Below are 18615 nucleotides of genomic sequence, written 5' to 3' on the forward strand. Positions count from 1 at the left end.
ACTTATGTTATTTGGGAGGTCGTTCCACGCTCTGGTGGCAGTGCCCATGAAGGAATTTCCTTAAAATGCTGACTTGTGGGAGGGGATGGTGAACAGCAGTTGTTTTGCGAACGGGTAGGAAAGGTGTGTGCTGCGCTTAGGGGTTGAAATCGTGAAAGTATATAAGGGGGTTCTCTTGAATGCACTATTTTGTACAGTGCTGTAAGAGCGTGGAAGCGACGGCGTGTTGAAAAGGTCGAACCAGCCTAGGTCTTTGAAAGCCAGGGTAAGGTGGTCAAAATATTTGATGTTATAAATAAAATGTACACATGCATTTTGTATTCGCTGTAGACGTCTTGCTAGTACACCATTGAGGTCTATTTGCAACAAAACTAGCGATTCCACGAGTGTTTTCTTTACCTCTTGCAGTAAGATGTTTTTAAGGCGATACAGTGATATTTTTTGCATATGGCCTTCACATGGTTACTCCAGGTGAGGTTTTCGTCCACAACAATTCCCAGGTCTTTGACTGAAAGTGATAGTAGAATGGGTTTTCTGTCTACAAGAATGTCCGGGATGGAGGACTTCTCTGTTGTGGATTTGAGCTGCCGTGAGCCAATTAAAATACATTTAGTTTTCTCAGCATTTACTTGTAGACCGTTTGCCTTTTTTATTCTACCCCCACCCCCCGAAAGTTAAGCCCAAAGTTTGATTCTGTTCCCCCTTTCCCCAAAGTTAGGTCCCACGTTACACTCATGGTTATTGGTGTCAATAAATTTTATAAATGTACTTCATCATTATAGGCAGAAATTTCATAGTGGTCCATCCCTAAGGGTATGGCCAAATTGGATTCGGTTTCAGGCAAACTATTTCACTGGTGTATGCAGCAGAGCAAACAACACAATGCATACTGTATAAGTGTGGGCAGTCATACTGTAACCGAGCTACCCTGCCATACACATATATGTTCATTTAATGGAAAGGTGGAAGCATTATATTAGGGATGGGTCGATATGAAATTTTGGCCGATACCGATAAAGTACCGATATAAAATTTACCGATACCAATAACCGATATTCTACCGATCCGATATAAAACTAGAAATGGTCCCTGAAAGGTTCATTGACCTTAATAAATGTGTGTTCCAAGGTGACTGCTGTGCAAAAGATATTGCATATTTAGACATTTACTTTTTTAGAAAGTAGGGCATGGAGATTATCCATAAAAATTACACCAAAATGGCAGAATTTTGCACTAAATTATCAGATATTTATCAATATAGTGGATGGGTAAAATAATTGATTATTTTACCGATACACCGATATGCCTATATCAGCCAATACCAATAGAGTACCGATTAATCGGTCCCATCCCTATTAAATATAATTTAATTTCAGATAAAATAACGAGCAAATGATAATGAGTGAATAATTTGACTTACCTGAAGAATGAATGTATGTAAATCTAATACAACAAGTTGTTCCTGGACTGCAGTGATGGTAGATTTGATGCTTGTAATATTTTCGAATTCATCATTTATACCCATGCATTTTTTCTAGGTGTCAAATAACCTCTGTACATTGCAAACGTGCCTAACTTCAATGATGGGACGTCCAATAACAATGGACCAACTTCGGCAGGATGTGGGACTTATGGTGGAGAAAATAACTCATGTGACGTTAATGTTCCGAAGACTAAAGCTCCAAATGGAAGAATACGTTTGCTTAAAAGTTATTACAATGTTAAATCAGGGTATGTTTCATTCATTGTATAAGATAGTTAAGCATAAAATGCAATGACTTTTTGTAAATTATTTGTGTCCATGAACTAGACTTGACATATTATATGACAGGAAACTGTTTAGATTTATGCATAACAGTGAATTACATGCTTGAAGTTGTGTCTAATCGTTAATTATGCTTAAGATGATGAGAATAGCCAATCTCCATGTCAGAATAATCAGCATAATGTGCACAGAGGTGAAGGCATGTGTGTATTATTGTGTTGATTGCCATCCACTGAGTGTTTGAAGCAGGCCTGAAGCTGAGCCCCACCTGGCACTGCCGTCAGCCCTCTTGACATCACACAAAATTATTTTGTGTAATTTGGTTGCAGTAAAGAGTGAAAATGTAGACAGCAGATATGGATTAATTCACAAAACATGAACAGTAGCTATTACATTCGTTCATCTTGTTTATGAGCAGAAGTCTAAGTAGCTGAAAGTATTTAGAAGATTCTCAAGAATTTAGAAAGTTCTTTCACCAGGGAACTTCTTTATATGTACCTTCGCCGCTCCTGTTACGGCCGGCCTCCCCTTTAAACAGAAATATGTGACTGACATAATCCACATTCCTTCCATATTTGCGTCAAAGGTCAACAGCTCCCAAGTTTTGGGAACAGAGGAGTTTTATTGCTTCAGCTGGGGGTGGAATGTATGGTAGGCACTATGATTGAATATTGAACATTTTTCTTGTATGATATAAATATCTGTACCACAAAAAGTAGTATGAAGTGTGTAGTAAGGAATGATGTCAGTAGCAGTCAATTAATACTTCAAGAGATGTTTTAGAAGATATAGAAAAAACTGTAGGATTTGTGTATTTATAAATTTTATATTAACTCAGTGTCCCCCATCCCCCCCTGCCTCCACACACACACACACACACACACACACACACACACACACACATAATTTACCTTTATTTTAATACTGTTAAACTTTTGAAAAATGGACTTGGTTTACAAATCCCCTCTGGAGATCAATTTTAGCTATGGGTCTGGCTTGAAGTGGAAATTCCTAACTGGAGGATGCTTGGTCAAGTTTGGGGATAAGTGGGTCAACATGGAGATAATACAGTAGGTGGGAGATGCTTATGTAAATTTCCTTAGTGGGGGATCATCTGGAGGCTACAATTAGTACACAATTACAATTATAAAGCAGCATGCCAAATAATATGTAATTGCCATTATAAAAAATAGTAGAAGATAATAACAGAGTATAGTAAAGATAATGATGATAGATAAAGTTACAAACTTAATTCATATTCATAATTGTGAAAAGAGAGACACGGTAGTGAAATACTCATGTTTTTCTCCATGTAGATTAGGGCATGAAATAACTTAAGTTTGTAACTACAGAGAAACTAGTACTCACTTTATCCGCGAAACTGTTTTTTCTTCTTCGTTCTATTAATTTCAGTGGCCACTGCCACCATCCTCGTTGGAACTTGCTGTTCTGTTGCTTGACGTGCATCTTTTGTTTGTAGTTCTTTGGCTGCCGCTAGGTGTGCTGTTGTTAACTGTGCGTCTGCGTCCGTGTCGTCTGCTATTTCCAGGTGATAATTGTTGTAGAAGGGCAGTGGACACTGAAATTAATAGAACGAAGAAGAAAAAACAGTTTCGCAGATAAAGTGAGTACTAGTTTCTCTGTGTTTACAAACAAGTTATTTAATGCCCTAATCTACATGAAGAAAAACATGAGTATTTCACTGAAAAATGGAATAAAAAATATAATGGGTTAAAAATATTTTACACTGTAGAACAAATCTTCATTAGCAATGCCTTTACTGTGGTTCTAAATTTAGTTTGATCATGGTTTCTAAAATCCTCTGGTAACCTATAATTTTATTCCTTGATTCCTTAGTCTGCTTTGTGTTTTTGATATGCGAATGGTTGTGTCTGTTCTAACTACTACTTTGCTCATCTTTCATCCTCATTGCCACAACATGGTCACTGCATCATTCCGATTTTTTATATTTTTCACTATTTGAGTAACTTGCTAGTTTATATTATGATGCTGGCTGAACACAAAATTACAGCAAGGTACTGATTACATCAAGAATTTTCAAGTTACGTCTCATCAGTGCTGCTAATACTTATTTATTTTTTCTTTATCTCTATTGCCATTGAAGCAATTTGGTTTCCTTAACCAATTTTTATGTTCCACCCTGCTTCTGGCCCTCATTCTACAGGTCTTGACTTGAGCTTCCTAAAGCTATGTTCCACATAGAGGAAGGAAATTTTAATCACATAATTACCATAAATATTGCTTCATAAATAGCAATGAAACCTAGGATGAGAATTAACTTTGGTAGATTGAAAGTGAATTAGATATTTACTGGGAAGAACCTTATTAGTGTATGTCAATTCAATCTAATTTTCCAGTCGTAGAATCAAAACATGTCATTTGAAATTGCACTTTAGCCAGATCACTTCTATTCTATGAAAAAGTTTTTAATAACTCTTTCTGCTCAGGAGAAGTTTTCTCATATTTCCCTTCAAAGTTGATAATCACTAATCTGTAATCCCTCTTCCTTGCTATCATATTTTTATCTGCAGAATCCAAATAGTTATCATACAGGCATTCATTTTATCATAATTATTATTTTATTATGTAACAAAATGATTTTGCCAGTGTTGTGCTGTTACACAGTGGCATTGTTATTGTCTCTCATTGTATTAAAAATAATAATGAACAAAGATCAGCATAATTTTTAGGTAGATTAGGATACAGTATTTAGCACACTGTATGTACACACTTCTGTTAAGATAAAGTGGCACACACTTAAACCACACTTAAACTGTCCAACTTATGTGAATAACGTTCATTGAATAATTCATTTTTCTTATTTAACTATTCTTACAGGCCGGGGGAGTTCTGCTGAACTGGAGTCAATCCAGGAACGGTATATGGCTTGCCTAAGGAGTTTTGTGGAACATAATTTTCACCAACAGCCCAGCCGATTCCAAGAATTGCTAGTCCGATTACCAGAGGTAGAGAATTAATTTTGTTCTCTCGCTCTCACACACACACATACGTACATACATACATATATATTTGATTCGCTTACTGTGCATGTGAATTTCTGTAATGTATTCAGTAACTTTACAGGTTGTTAAATCGAAATGGAAATGTGCTTGCTCAATTGGAAACATGAAAGTTGTGAATTTTTATCGTAGCTACATTGCATCTCTGTCATCCGGGCGAATTTGCTTTGAAGATTGATACTAGGGATGGGCCGATATGAAATTTTCTGTACCGATACCGATAAAGTACCGATATAAAATTTACCAATACCGATAACCGATATTCTACCGATCCGAAATTGTCCTTGAAGAACCTGAAATGTTCATTGATCTCCTTGATAAATGTGTGTTTCGTGGTGACTGCAGTGCAAAAGAAGTTGAATATTTAGACATTTACTTTTTTAGAAAGAAGGGCATGGAGATTATCCATAATAATTACAACAAAATGGCAGAATTTTGCACTAAATTATCAGATATTTATCAATATATTGGATCGGTAAAATAATCGGTAATTTTACCGATAAACCGATATGCCTATATCGGCCGATACCGATAGAGTACCGATTAATCAGTCCCATCCCTAATTGATACTCTAGGACCATCTTAATCATAATAATTTAGTAATGGTTAGTTTATGTTGTGTTTAGTTTATAACAAAAAAGTTCAGTGCTGTATAACTGAGATTTTGGATAAACACTGCTAGAACCTTCTACTGCAAAAGGAAAAAAAAAAGAGCAAATGTAGCAACATGTTATCTCAAGCCCCATGGGATAAGCAAAGTTTAGAACATCTCCTTTGAGATAAATTAAGATTTCTGTATTATCAAAGATAGAAATAGAGTGGATTACTAAGTGTCCTTCAGAATAGAACTTAGCTGTGAATAGGGAATAAGTGATCATGTGGCTATTTCCATCATTCTTGCACTGACTTAATATTTGTCATATGAAATAATCTTTCTCCTTAGTATGCTGAACAGAGCTCATGATTTGCAAATTATTTGCAATTATTTACACATATACATATTTTGGAAGAGTACAACTTTACAAATCTTTAAAATGCCCCACAAAGTACAAATTCAAATTACATAATGCATTTGCTATGTACAAATTGAAATGAAAATGTGAATTTCAATTATACTACTAAGTTACTCTTAAACAGGAAACTTATCCAGCGTCAGTGTATCAAGTAAGAACTATATTTTCTAAGCTGTCGATAAACCTAGTGCTTGTCCCAAAAAGAAACCAATACACATTGCTGCAATGTGCTCACTATGTCACCACCATGGACTTTCTCCAAGAAAAAATAATTTCTGCAGAAATTCGAGCCAACAAGCTTCAAGTTTCGCTTTAATGTTTCAAGAACTAATGTTTAAGTGTTTTAGTTTTTTTAAAAAAAAAAACTTGGAAATTAAATAAACAGCATGATACAAGACACTTTAAAAAAGTCTATCCAAGCTTTTGACTCCATCTCGGAGTCATAATCAGGGCTGGTCGAGAAGATTCAGTCACTGTTTTGATGGCATTACTTGCTATGTCTGCTGGAAGATGTCGTTGTGGTCTTGCAGTGTTGATAAGTTCCAGTTTTTTCTGATTGATGGATGAAGAGGATGAGTTTTTCAGTTTAACTGTGTTGTACCATGATAAAGATTGCCACAAAAGTTGTCAAGATTATTTGTATTCTTAATCATGTGTACTCCTTCCTTAATGTCCCATTCCATTTTTCCTTTAGCATGTGCAAAAAAGGAAACAATCTTGTGGTAATTGGTGTTTGGTTTCGATGATGAGTTTGGCCAACCTGGAAGAACTTTCTTTCCTACTTTCATCCTATGATTATTAAGTACTATGTGTGAAACATAACCAACATATGGGAGTGTACAGCAGATATAACATCCCATAGATGGGCATCACCTTGAGGAGAATATTCTTGGGCTCTCAAAGTCATACTTTCCATAATGCAGCATAGCAAATCGCTGGAATAGCCTCCATGTTCTTCCAGATGTTTCTCTTGAGTTCAGCAATTATTTAGGGTCTCGTTGTGTACACCCTTTCCTTTAGGTAATCCTACAGGAACTAGTCCTGTGGGGCTAGAGGAACAAGAAACATGATTGACATGTTGTTAGTGCTCAGCAGTGACTGTTATGGTTGAGACTTTGTTCAATTGTATTCGCCACACGTTGTTCAATGTTCTTTGCATTACGAGACGTTCGAAGTTCCCAAGATGAAGCTTTCTTGTCGACATTTGCTGTCTCATGATAGTTTTTCACAGCACTTGATAGTTTTTCACAGCACAGAGATGCCTTCCAAGATGGTGATTGGCGCTTCTTGAAACATTGTTGGAGCCCACAGCAGCATAATTAAGTGGAACAATAAAATGAAGAACTAATTAATATTAACTCCTAAGTTCTAGCTTCCAAATACACGGCATTTAAAAAATGTTAGAATATCCCTATTGTCTTAAAATACAAAATAAAATGTGTCCCATCCTGTATATATATATGTGGCACATGCTACAGGACGTTAAGGAAGGTGTACACATGATTAAAAATACAAATAATGTCGACAATTTTTGTGGGAATCTATTTATCATGGTGCAACAGTTAAACTGAAAAACTCATCCTCTTCATCCACCAATCGGAACAACCTGGAACTTACCAAGACTGCAACGACATCTTTCGGCAGACCTAGCAAGTAATGCCATCATGGAACCTCACATCTTCTTTGCAGTCTCTCGACCAGCCATGATGATGACTCCGAGATGGAGTCAAAAGCTTGGACAGTGTCTCGAATCGTGCTGTTTATTCGTTTTGTGTGGTTTTTAACAAAAAGGTTGATGATATGTGATGTAACAGGTTTTTTTTTACGTATTACTTTTTCTGCTTTTTCCAGGTGCAATCTGCAGCTGCATTGCTATTGGAGAGTAAGATGTTTTATGTTCCCTTTTTACTGAATTCTGCTATCCAAAGATAGTATTTCTTTAATGTGGGAAAACCTGCAGAAAGAAATCATTACCAGAAGCTGAGAATTTGCACAGCAACACCATGAGAAGTACCAATTTTTCTAGAAGAATGGAGTTTGTTGTGTTTATTGTAATGTTATTACAATGTGGTGTGACTTTTTTCATTTTTTAGAGTGCAACTTACAAGCTCTACAGTGAAGGAAGAAATGGAGATTGTGATCCAGTGATGTGTACAGTTCGTGTTTTTCTAAATTTGCGAAGGTTCTGAATGAAAGAATGTGGAACTCGAAAGTTGAATGGGACGGATGTTGAGTGAGGCATTTTTAGTATATTTTGAGGAAGCATAGCAAAGCCCATATTGTGACGTCAATCAGTGTTACCTAGGCCATTACACATTCAAATTTCTAGAACAGTACGATCGAGGGGCACCTTATTCCCAGTGGATGGAGTAAGATCACGAAAATCAAGCAAGTAAGAAAAAAAGAAGGCAAGACAATGTTCAAGCTCTAACTTTGAAGGGAAAAAATACAGTTGTGTACATTTCAGTGATTGTGCTTGGCTTCCTGTATCCGTGCAATGTGAGTGAATGTTTTTTATGTGTATGCTGGAAAAAACATTCTTTTTTTAAGTTACCAGTGTAATGGTGTTCAGAAATGTTCCTTATTATGAATATTATTGTGTGAAATAATCAACACTTTTCGATTTCCTCATGATTGTGAAGATCAAAGAATATGGAAATATTGAAAAAAAAAAAATGGGGATGAACCCTGTTGTTACTTCTGGTAGTCAACGGCCAGATGTAGCAAGTACAAAGTGCCGCATTAACTTTCACATTTCTGTGTATAAAAGATTGTATGTTTATTGTCAGTATTGTAAATCGAGTTAAGATATCCAATATTAATACATTCTGTCTCATGTAACTTTTCAAGCTGATTTCTTCATCTTTAATTCATGACACGGTAGAATAAAAACAAAGAAGCGTATGTCACATACAGATTTATATTTGAAATTTAGATGAATTATTTAGTCATTGCAAAGGTTGTTATTTTTTCTCCCCATCTCTGAGCACTGCTTCATGCTGTAGCATAGTTGAGAAAAACTGGTCTGCTGTCTTTTCTAGGGGAAATGGCATGTGGTTTCTGTAAAATAATAAAACTATGATGGTTATGTCTGAAGACTATAAAAAATTGAATAGTTTTGATGAAAAAGAGAGATTATAAGAGCTTCTAAAGCTCTATTGTTGCCTTGTTTGTGTTGTTTTTAAACTTCAAAAGTCTCTTGGCTGCACCAGCTGGAGTTCAGTATATTAAAGAAATCTTACAAGTGAACACAAAATTCTTTGCAAAAGAAAATTTAAAAAAGTATTTTTCTGGATATATTCTATGCAAGTTGGTATTGTTACTGTTCCTACGGCTCACATACAAATATATGACATCAAATTTAGATATTCCTTTTGAAGAATGCGCAACGGAAGGTGGGAATACAGGCTGTTGTTCTTTGTTGAAGAATAGTGACTGGCAGTGCCGATATATTTATTTCCAGTTCGACAGTAATAAGTTATTTTTTTTAACCTGTTTCTCCCATACTATCCCTGCCATAGGAAAAAGGTACTTCAAAATATAAATTGTTTTTGTTACACGAACATCATTTCAAAAAAATTGTTACTTTTTCTACAAAAAAAACTTAAAATATCAATGTTCTTTATGTACACAAAAACAAACACAATCCACTTGTAAAATATATATATAAATTCACAGCATATTATAAAATGCATCCCACACTTCCTTAACATACAGTAACACTGAACTGCGGTATGGTTTGTCAATTTTTCCAATACAGAAAATAATTTTATGAATATTCTGGTTGTTAAGTTTTCTGTGTTAGGGGTTCTGAAGTATGTAGCATTGTAGAAAAATCTTGTAAAGATTAAAAATGTTGATGCTTGTGTATTTAAATAAATTTATGAAGTAGAATATGGATTATAATTTTGTGTTCCTTTATTATATGAAACAAGCCATAGTGAGTTGTATATCTATTATAACTCTTTAGACTTTTAGGAATGTGTAACTAATTTTCTTACGTAGTATTATTAACACTATTAACACTTGTTTCCATGTTTAATAAAACTCAAAATGCTGACCAAGGTAGTAAATATTGTCAAATAAACGCACCATAAATGTGACGTTTCAACCTTACAGCAACGTCTTCTTCAGCATTTCAATCTTACAGCAAGGTCTTCTTCGGCATTTCAATCTTACAGCAAGGTCTTCTTCGGCATTTCAATCTTACAGCAAGGTCTTCTTCAGACTCTGAAGAAAACCTTGCAATAAAGTTGAAATGTCACATTTATGGTGCACCAGCACAGTGACAAAAGCTACAAGGAAATCTCAATATACTAATCTTACTTATTAAATTCACCTTTCAACAATAATAATAAAACACTCAAAATGCTGACCAAGGCAGAAAATGTCTCAAATAAACACATCATAAATGTGACGTTTCAACCTTAAAGTGAGGTCGTCTTCACCATTTCGACCTCATAGCAAGGTCTTCTTCAGGAGGTGGATTTAATAAGTAATATTAGTATATTGAGATTCCCTTGTAGCTTTTGTCACTGTGCTGTGGCTGATGCTGGCAAAAACAGGGTGTTAAGAAATTAAATTTTAACTGGAACTTCATTCATTAGAACAAAGAGTCATCTTCATTATTTCATTTCTCTACAATTACATACAAATGCAATAGTGAACATTTAACATTCCAAAATTCAATTAATACATATTTAAACTAATGTAATTTTCTGTTTTATATTATATGTTATGTTGTTTTATATTATATATTACATTCATTTTTCAATGTATTATGGGAATAAGTTGATGGTAGTTGTTGTTGCTTTATTGTGGCTCGCACTGCCTATTCTTGGTGGTTTCTAGCCATCGGTACTGCTTTATTTGATCCTACTTCTCCGTGTCTTCATCCTCGTTGTTCCTTATGACACTTTCACTCATGATTTGCACTGTGGGAGGGTATCCTGGTGGGTATGTTACACTTTGGATTTCCTTGTGTGTGTTTGTTGTTTACATGGCGATGATGTGTTTCCGTACGAAGCTATACAGCATACACATGATGGGTGTTCGAGGCTAACTTATCAGGGTTTGGATTGACACCGGAAATGGAACACCTAGTCAGTAGGGTTTTATATAACATTTCGCGATGGACTTGTTGTAAGGGGCATTGGAGGAATAAGTTTGTACTTGCTTCAAAATGGTGTGTGTTTGTGGGGGGGAATTCAAGTATATGGGTACAGAAACTGGGCTATCTCACTGTCATAATCTTCGAATGGACAAAAATTTGATTGTGGGTAAGGAGGGGGTTTCTTGTTCATTTTTCGGGCAATGTTGTCACCTTGTAATCAAAGGGTCCCAAGTTCAATACCTGGTGAAGGCACACAGTGGTTCGTATCACACACAAGCTTAGTAAATTGCTCGTTAATTATGTCATTCATATAGTTCACTACACAACACAGCACATGTCATTCACAAAAATATAATCCACGCACTCATTACCCACACTACACAGTGATCTGCCTTGAAAGAAAGTTCCGTGCCCCAAGGAAATGAACCCAACATGATGCCACTAACTACAGAACAAGAGTACGTGGCACTGTCTGTCATTTATCAGTTGCGTTATTTTTAGGTGCGGTCATAAGCATAAACCATAAATGGACAGCCAACAAACCCCAACTTCCCCTCACCCCTGCATCTACTCTGGTTGTTTAAAGAAGTCAGTGGCCTTACCCCCATTGTCTCCAAATTGTCTGCAAGTGGTGTTCTTGGCACAGAGCAACCCTCTTCCCCTTTCCTCCCCCCAAAATTTCCGGTTCCTGTGAAGATTCCATGCTGGGAACAAGGAGTTTGCAACACTGATGGAATTCATGCTAGATGACTGCCATGCTAAACTCGCAGGACCCCCTTCCGTGCTTCTTTTAAGTTTCGCAAATTTCAAAGAAAGCTGGCAATATTGCCAACTCGTAAGAAATAAGTGTGCCTGTGCAAACTCCTGAAATGCCATCATCTTCTCATAGAAATGAACAATTTTATGCACATTTTCCAATCGATTTTTTTTTTCCGAGCTTGGGCATCGCAGGTAGCACAGATAGCCTCTAAAATATATGCCTCTGATGAGGAATTTATAACCTAGTTGCACGAGGACCATGGTTATTGCATTCCTTACAGAGTATTGAACACAAAATCTTGGTCCCAGGTTCGAATCCCAGCCTGGGCATGGGTGGTTTTTGTAAGCGTCCATCAATTTCATCATATCACTCATCCTTCATTGTTAGCCAAAAGTGGCAGAAATGAGAATTTAAATAAATGAAACAAAACCAAGTCTTGAAGGGTCTATTCTTGTTCCTATCTCGAATTTAAAAGCCCCTCTTGGAGCCATCCCTGATCAGCACCAAAGATTCCAGTCAGACTCCTGATCTGGCCATACATGCCCCTTTATTAACTTCCCCTTATCATCAGCCCTTGAAGTGGAAATGTTTAGGTGGGGTTCGTTTGCTGAAGTGTTAGGGAAGCTGGGTGGGGGGATGCTTCTCTGTTTAACAGTGGGAATGAGAAACAGCAGGGTGATGCTTTTTGCAAGTTTCCTATTGGGGAGATAGTATTCTGCAAATGGTACAGGTGTTAGGACATAATTCACCAAGAACAAATTAATTACATACTACAGCCTATAAGTTTATGGGCAAGCATGAGCAAAAAGTGCTGCATGCAGAAAAAATTTATGTAATTCAAATGATGGAACTAGCAGTATTTTTACTACAAATAATACTGTCATTTACAGACTAACAGACTGGCTGCCATAACAGAATTTCTGGAAGTCAACATTATTTTGAGAGACTCGTAGGACCTACATTAGCACATTGGAAACAATGTGTTTTTGTTTTAAGCTGTGTATCTTGTCATGCATAGTTTCTTCTATATTAAGTAATTTCTCATCATCATGATTAGTGAAAATGCTAGAAAAACGATTGAAAATAAGAAAATATATTCATAATTGGGAAAAGAGAGACGCGGTAGTATATAAATACGGAGAAACTAGTACTCACTTTTATCCTCGAAGATGTTTTCTCTTTTTCGATTAATTTCAGTGGCCACTGCCACCATCCTCGGAACTTGCACTGTACTGTTGCTTGGCATGCGTCTTTTGTTTGTAGTTCTCTACTGTGGCAGAGAAGAGGATCTACGAGAAGAGATAGCCACCATCGCTGAAATAGCCCTGAAACATGGCTACACAGAAACACAACTTTCCACTTGGTACAGTAAAGCAGAAATACAGGTCAGACACAATCAACCCATCTGCAAGCAACCCAGCCACAATCAACCCCCAGCGGCCAATACAAATGGTTTGCCTTCCCCTACCACCCCACCACTTCCAACTGCATACCCAAAGCCCTTCTCCCATATGGCATCAAAGTAGCTCACAAACCCAATTCCAAAATAGCTGATAAACTGAACAAACACAAGCGGTACTTCCTCTCCCCCTTGATAACCCAGGTATATAGGATGCAGAGTGTGAATGAAAGGCACATTACATCGGCACGTCCATCAGATCGGTCAATGAAAGAATCCAACAGCACCTAGCAGATGCGAAAAAAGCCCAACCCACTACTGGTCTTGCTAAACATATCAAATACAATAGCCATAAAATTCAAAAGGTTCAAGTCAAACACACTATCCACACGCTCGTAGACACCAAAATCAAGGAAACGCACGCCATAATGCACTTCCCGCACAAGCTAAACATCGATAGCGGGCAAGCGCACCACACTTGGATTCCCCTACTACAACAGTTATCGCCTGGAAATAGCAGACAACACAGACCAAGATGCGCTGTTGAGCAGACAACACAGACCAAGATGCACAGTTAACAACAGCGCACCTAGCGGCAGCCAGAGAACTACAAACAAAAGATGCATGCCAAGCAACAGTACAGCACAAGTTCCGAGGATGGTGGCAGTGGCCACTGAAATTAATCGAAAAAGAAAAAACAGCTTCACGGATAAAAGTGAGTACTAGTTTCTTCGTATTTATAAGAAAATATAAATAAAAATACAAGTGCTCTGTATACAAATATATCTTTAATTAATTGAGGCATGAATTGGGATACCTTTCTTTTTGGCTCTTTCTCTCTTTCTTTATTAAAAAAAATCTTGATTTTCTAATATGCAAATTACTACATTGTGGGAAGGTATACAACTGGAAGGATCCCTTTCTTGGTAACATTCAAAGATACAAATATTATTAATTATTCGTATTAATGTTATTTTGTGTTATTCTTCAAAAGTAGTGCACTGAAGCGTTTCAAAGATGAAATCTTTAAATAGCTTATGTATGGACTCCTTCTTTGGTTGAAGCTTCTCTTGCCGCGTAATTCCATTAGAAAATAAACAAAATTTAAACCTCAGCACTTTGAAAATAAATTAAAAGAAATAGCCTATTAATCACCCTCATATAAGTTGCTATTTTGTGAAGCTCGTTTCATATTGCATTCACACAGGAGAGGAAGAAAAGTACAGAAACAATGAAGCGACCAAATGTAAGAAACCAAATCTACTCAAAATGCACTAATTATAATACGAAAAACCATCCTGTAAGTATGTATGTCTATTTTTATGTACTGTAAATGCTGTAGTATTGAACTGTAATTTCAAGCATTGGTCATATTAATCAATACAACTTCCAGGCAGAAGTGATTTAGTTTTTATGCATCATATTCAAGTTCTGAACCACACAAACCATTTTATAATACAATATAATAACCTACTTTTCAACATATGCACCATCCTTGTTGAGGCATTTGTCGTAACGCGGCACCAGCTTTTGTATTTCTGTGTCAAAGAATTCTGCCACCAAGGACTGGAGCCAGGATGTCACACCCGCCTGCAACTCGGCTGCGCTGTCGAAACGTTGTCCGGCCAGAAATAGTTTCAGGTGGAGAAACAGATGGAAGTTGCTGGGTGCGAGGTTGGGGCTGTAGGGGGGGTGGCCAAAGATATCCCAACCATATTGCTGCAGAGTAGCCTGCGTGAGCCTTGCTGTATAGGGGCATGCGTTATTCCTGTGCTCAGCATTCCACGTCTCTTGTTCTAAATCACCCTCCGCAGTTGCCGCAAAGGGTCACAATAGCGTTCGGCAGTGATGGTGTGACCCTGGGGTAAGAACAGGATGAGGAGGATACCCTATTGGTCCCAGAAGACCGTGCAAAACACTTTTCGGGCAGACTATGTTTGTTTGAATTTTATCTTGACGGGCGAACCGCTATGTCGTCAGTGCATGGACTGTTGCTTAGTTTCAGGCGTCACGTAGGACACCCATGTTTCGTCCCCGGTGACGATGCAATCGAGTTAACTGGTTACCTTCCAGGTGCTAGAGCAGCAGGAAGGTCAAAGCGGACGCTAGGCATTTCCTCTTGTGCTCCGCTGTCAGTTGTTTGGGAACCCATCATGCACACAACTTGCAAAACTGCAGTCGCTGGGTGACGATCTCATGCAGCAGGGAACAGGAGATCTGCAGAAACTGACGTGAGAGTTCGGGACATTGTGAACTGCCGGTTCTGCAGCACTGCTTGCTGCACACTTTCCTCCAATTCAGGCATCACCATGGATGGTCGGCCACTGCGGTGTTCGTCGTGCAAATTGGTGCAGCCTGCTGTGAATTTTCTGCACCATCTTCGGACCATTCCTTCACTCATGACATTCTGTCCATACAGTTCACACAACTGGCCGGTGGATCACTGCCTCCGATAGCTTCTTAGCATGGAGAAACCTGATTACCGTTCATACCTCGCACTCGGCGGGAGACTGTATGTGCGCAGCCATGTTTCCCCTACCACAGTTCTCTCACCACTGACCCCACACAACTGCACTCGCGCCAGGTTATGGCTAAGTGTTCCTCCTCCATTCCTGCGAGCGCATCCCGCTCTGACCACTCGTCACCATCGGAACTTACTTTCTGGATGCACCTCGTAGATCCATATGTATATTTATATTCTTGCAAATACTTTAACAGCAGCAATTATCAATACACGTAATCAAATTATTACTCACTGCAACAAGTTCTCAAGTGGATGGTGGCAGGAGAGACCAACATTAATAGAACAATTAAAAGTCTTGCGGACAAAGTTAGTAATTTGATTATGTGTAATGATTATACTACTGTATCTTTTATTCCCCAAACATGAAGAGCAATTTTGTTTCAGGAGGAGGGTTGTAATGGCTTACTTAAAAGAAAAGAGAGCAATTGGGAAAAAAACTGAGCAATTGTTTGGCCACTTTGATATCTACACTAATGCAATGTCTCTTGATAAAGTATTCTCTGGTTCTACCCAAGTTCAATAGAAATAATGTATGTACAACAAACATTACAGTTCTATTTTTCACATTTTTTAAATGTATGTACAAAGTTGTGTTTCAAAATCTTTCCAAATAATATATAGATATATTTTTAAGCACCTCAATGGGATGTGACAACAACTCTGATGAACAAAATTAACTCAAACAAAAATTCTCTCCTCTACAGTTCAGAAATAACCTTTTCTTTCCCAGCAACAAAAACAATTCAGATGGAGGTTAGTTTAGATTAGATTAAATGTGACTTTAGCCTATCACATAAACAATGTTCATTTACATGTTGAAAAACCTCTACACTTTACCTAACTGAAATAGAGTTTTATGCTAATAAACAATAAATTATTAAAAGGTTCATTAAATATTACAAAATGCAGAATTCCACTGGTACTCAGGCAAGTACATACAATTTGGTTCCAATGCTTATAGAGTGTTAAAGCTTATATGTTAAAAGGATAAATAATATTTCTATTGATATGACAGAATTTTGTTAAAACTTCACATTAAAAACATTTTTCACAGAATTTTGTATACTAAGCTACCATCTTGCAAGATGAGATCAGGGATAGTTTCAAATGTTACCGCTTCTTAAAAATATTAAATCTGGAATGTATGAAAGCGAATTTAGGAACATCTAAATCCATGCATACCCAAGAACACCTAGTTTTCCTCAATTCTTTATCAAAGCAAAGACATAATAAGCACAGGAAAATTAAAAACTAAAGTACACAATATCTTGTACAAGATTCAGTAAGGTCAAGGTATCAAATAAAACATTTGAACCACATTAAATGTATTCTGAAAAATGCTTCAGGATTACGAAATGTAATTGAATGGGCACTGTGCACAATTGCTTTCAATGTAACGTATATTAAATTCCTTGCAAGCAAGCATGTTATTGCCTACATTCTAATGAAGACACACATATTTTCTTCTATCTTTATCACAATACCACACCACAAGGCAATTTTCATCACATTCTATTATTGAGATCCTTAAATTTCTTATGTTTATGTTTTGGCATTAAACAGAAAAATGTATGTCACAGAAGCGAAGTTTAGAGCAGCGGGAATACAGAAGGTTCTAGATGCAAGTAAGTATTTTGAATTCACTTATAAAAGACTCGATTACATGTGGAAAAGAAATATATCACTGTGCTTTCAAAGAGCCACTGCAAACAAATTAAACGAAAGCACAATGACCAAACCTGCCAATTGTTTGACGTTACACACATTCATACAAAACAAAGTACACTTGGCACCTTTAGTATCACAACTAGAATGTCATTGCAATATCTTTTCTCTGAGTAACACAGAACTTCTCATTCCCATGAAATGTGTTTCTAACACGAGATATATATTGAATAACTGTTTGAAAATTGCACTTAAAATTGTTATTAAACTCACACAGGAGCTTGGAAAATTAATTTTGCACCTGATGCTATGGTATGGTGTAAAATGAAACAGTTAATGTCTCCTATTGATCAGACCCATTTCAATTCACAATATGCTGTAGCCTACACAAAAATGGTTTTAGAAATGTATCACTATCAAATATCATGTTATCACAGTTTAGTGCAGTTTTAGTGATCAGATTAATGAGGATCAGAAGAAAGGCCACCCTCAAAAAAATGCACGTGGTCTGACTGAAACTCAAACCCAGGACCTTAGGGTAAAGATTGAGTTGGAAACTTGATGCACTCTGCATCAAGGCTGAGAACGTACAATGTATCATTGATAGAATGAGATTTCTTTTATGGCATATAAAATGCAGCTTGACACACAAACACAATCTATTTTTTAAAATGTTTTTCAGTTAATCCTTCAACAGGCTGCTGTTGGAGTGAATCGATCACTTTCTTTTACTATTGTACACAAAATAGTGTTGTGAAAGGCATCTTAAACAGAGCATATTTACTTTTCTTGTGAATGTCAGCGTTGGTGGATGAGAACAATGACTTGTGATCCAAACTCCAAAAGCCACAGATTTGGTTCCTTGGCAAGATGTTTTCAAGTGCATCCATGGTAAAGAGTACAGAGTTCACTAGAACCACCAAAGCACAAAGCAAACTGAACTTCCACCTTGCAGAAATAAGTTGGAAAAAAGGTTCAAAGCCCCATAAGAGCATGTGTAAATTGCAGCAGTAACAAGCAATTGGGTGTCAAAAGTTTCATTATGATGTTTTAGAACATGTAAACAGGATTCAAACACTACATAGGAGTAAATAATTTTTTTCTTGACACTGACTGACAAGAGTATTGAAAATTTTTCGAGGTAAGGGGCAATTTCAAGCGGTCTCAGTAGACAGCATATGAACGCCTTCGCCTTCTAGAAGAACTTCTTTGAAATGACTTCACATTCAATTTAACATCAGGAAAAGGCAAATTCCCAGTTTCCGCCACTCTAAACGCTATCCAATGTTCGTTCATCCATGTCAAGCATCAGAAAATGTACAACATAATTTCCAA

At 37.0% G+C, this 18615-nt stretch overlaps 1 protein-coding gene across 4 annotated transcripts in view; it reads left to right on the forward strand.

Moving 5' to 3' along the window:
* Nucleotides 1-9713, forward strand: part of LOC145991003 (hormone receptor 4-like) — a 348060-nt gene extending 338347 nt beyond the window's left edge. For all 4 annotated transcript variants that reach the window (XM_083126656.1, XM_083126659.1, XM_083126658.1 and 1 more), the window contains exons 11-13: nucleotides 1539-1731; nucleotides 4625-4752; nucleotides 7671-9713. In XM_083126656.1, coding sequence (XP_082982782.1) covers nucleotides 1539-1731; nucleotides 4625-4752; nucleotides 7671-7751 — 402 coding nt within the window. In that variant the 3' untranslated portion in view covers nucleotides 7752-9713. The remainder of the gene's footprint in view (nucleotides 1-1538; nucleotides 1732-4624; nucleotides 4753-7670) is intronic.
* Nucleotides 9714-18615: the final 8902 nt, after the last annotated feature.

The sequence above is a fragment of the Lepisma saccharinum genome, chromosome 8 (genome assembly GCF_977018435.1).
Source record: "Lepisma saccharinum chromosome 8, izLepSacc3.1, whole genome shotgun sequence".
NCBI classification, from domain to species: Eukaryota; Metazoa; Arthropoda; class Insecta; order Zygentoma; family Lepismatidae; genus Lepisma; species Lepisma saccharinum.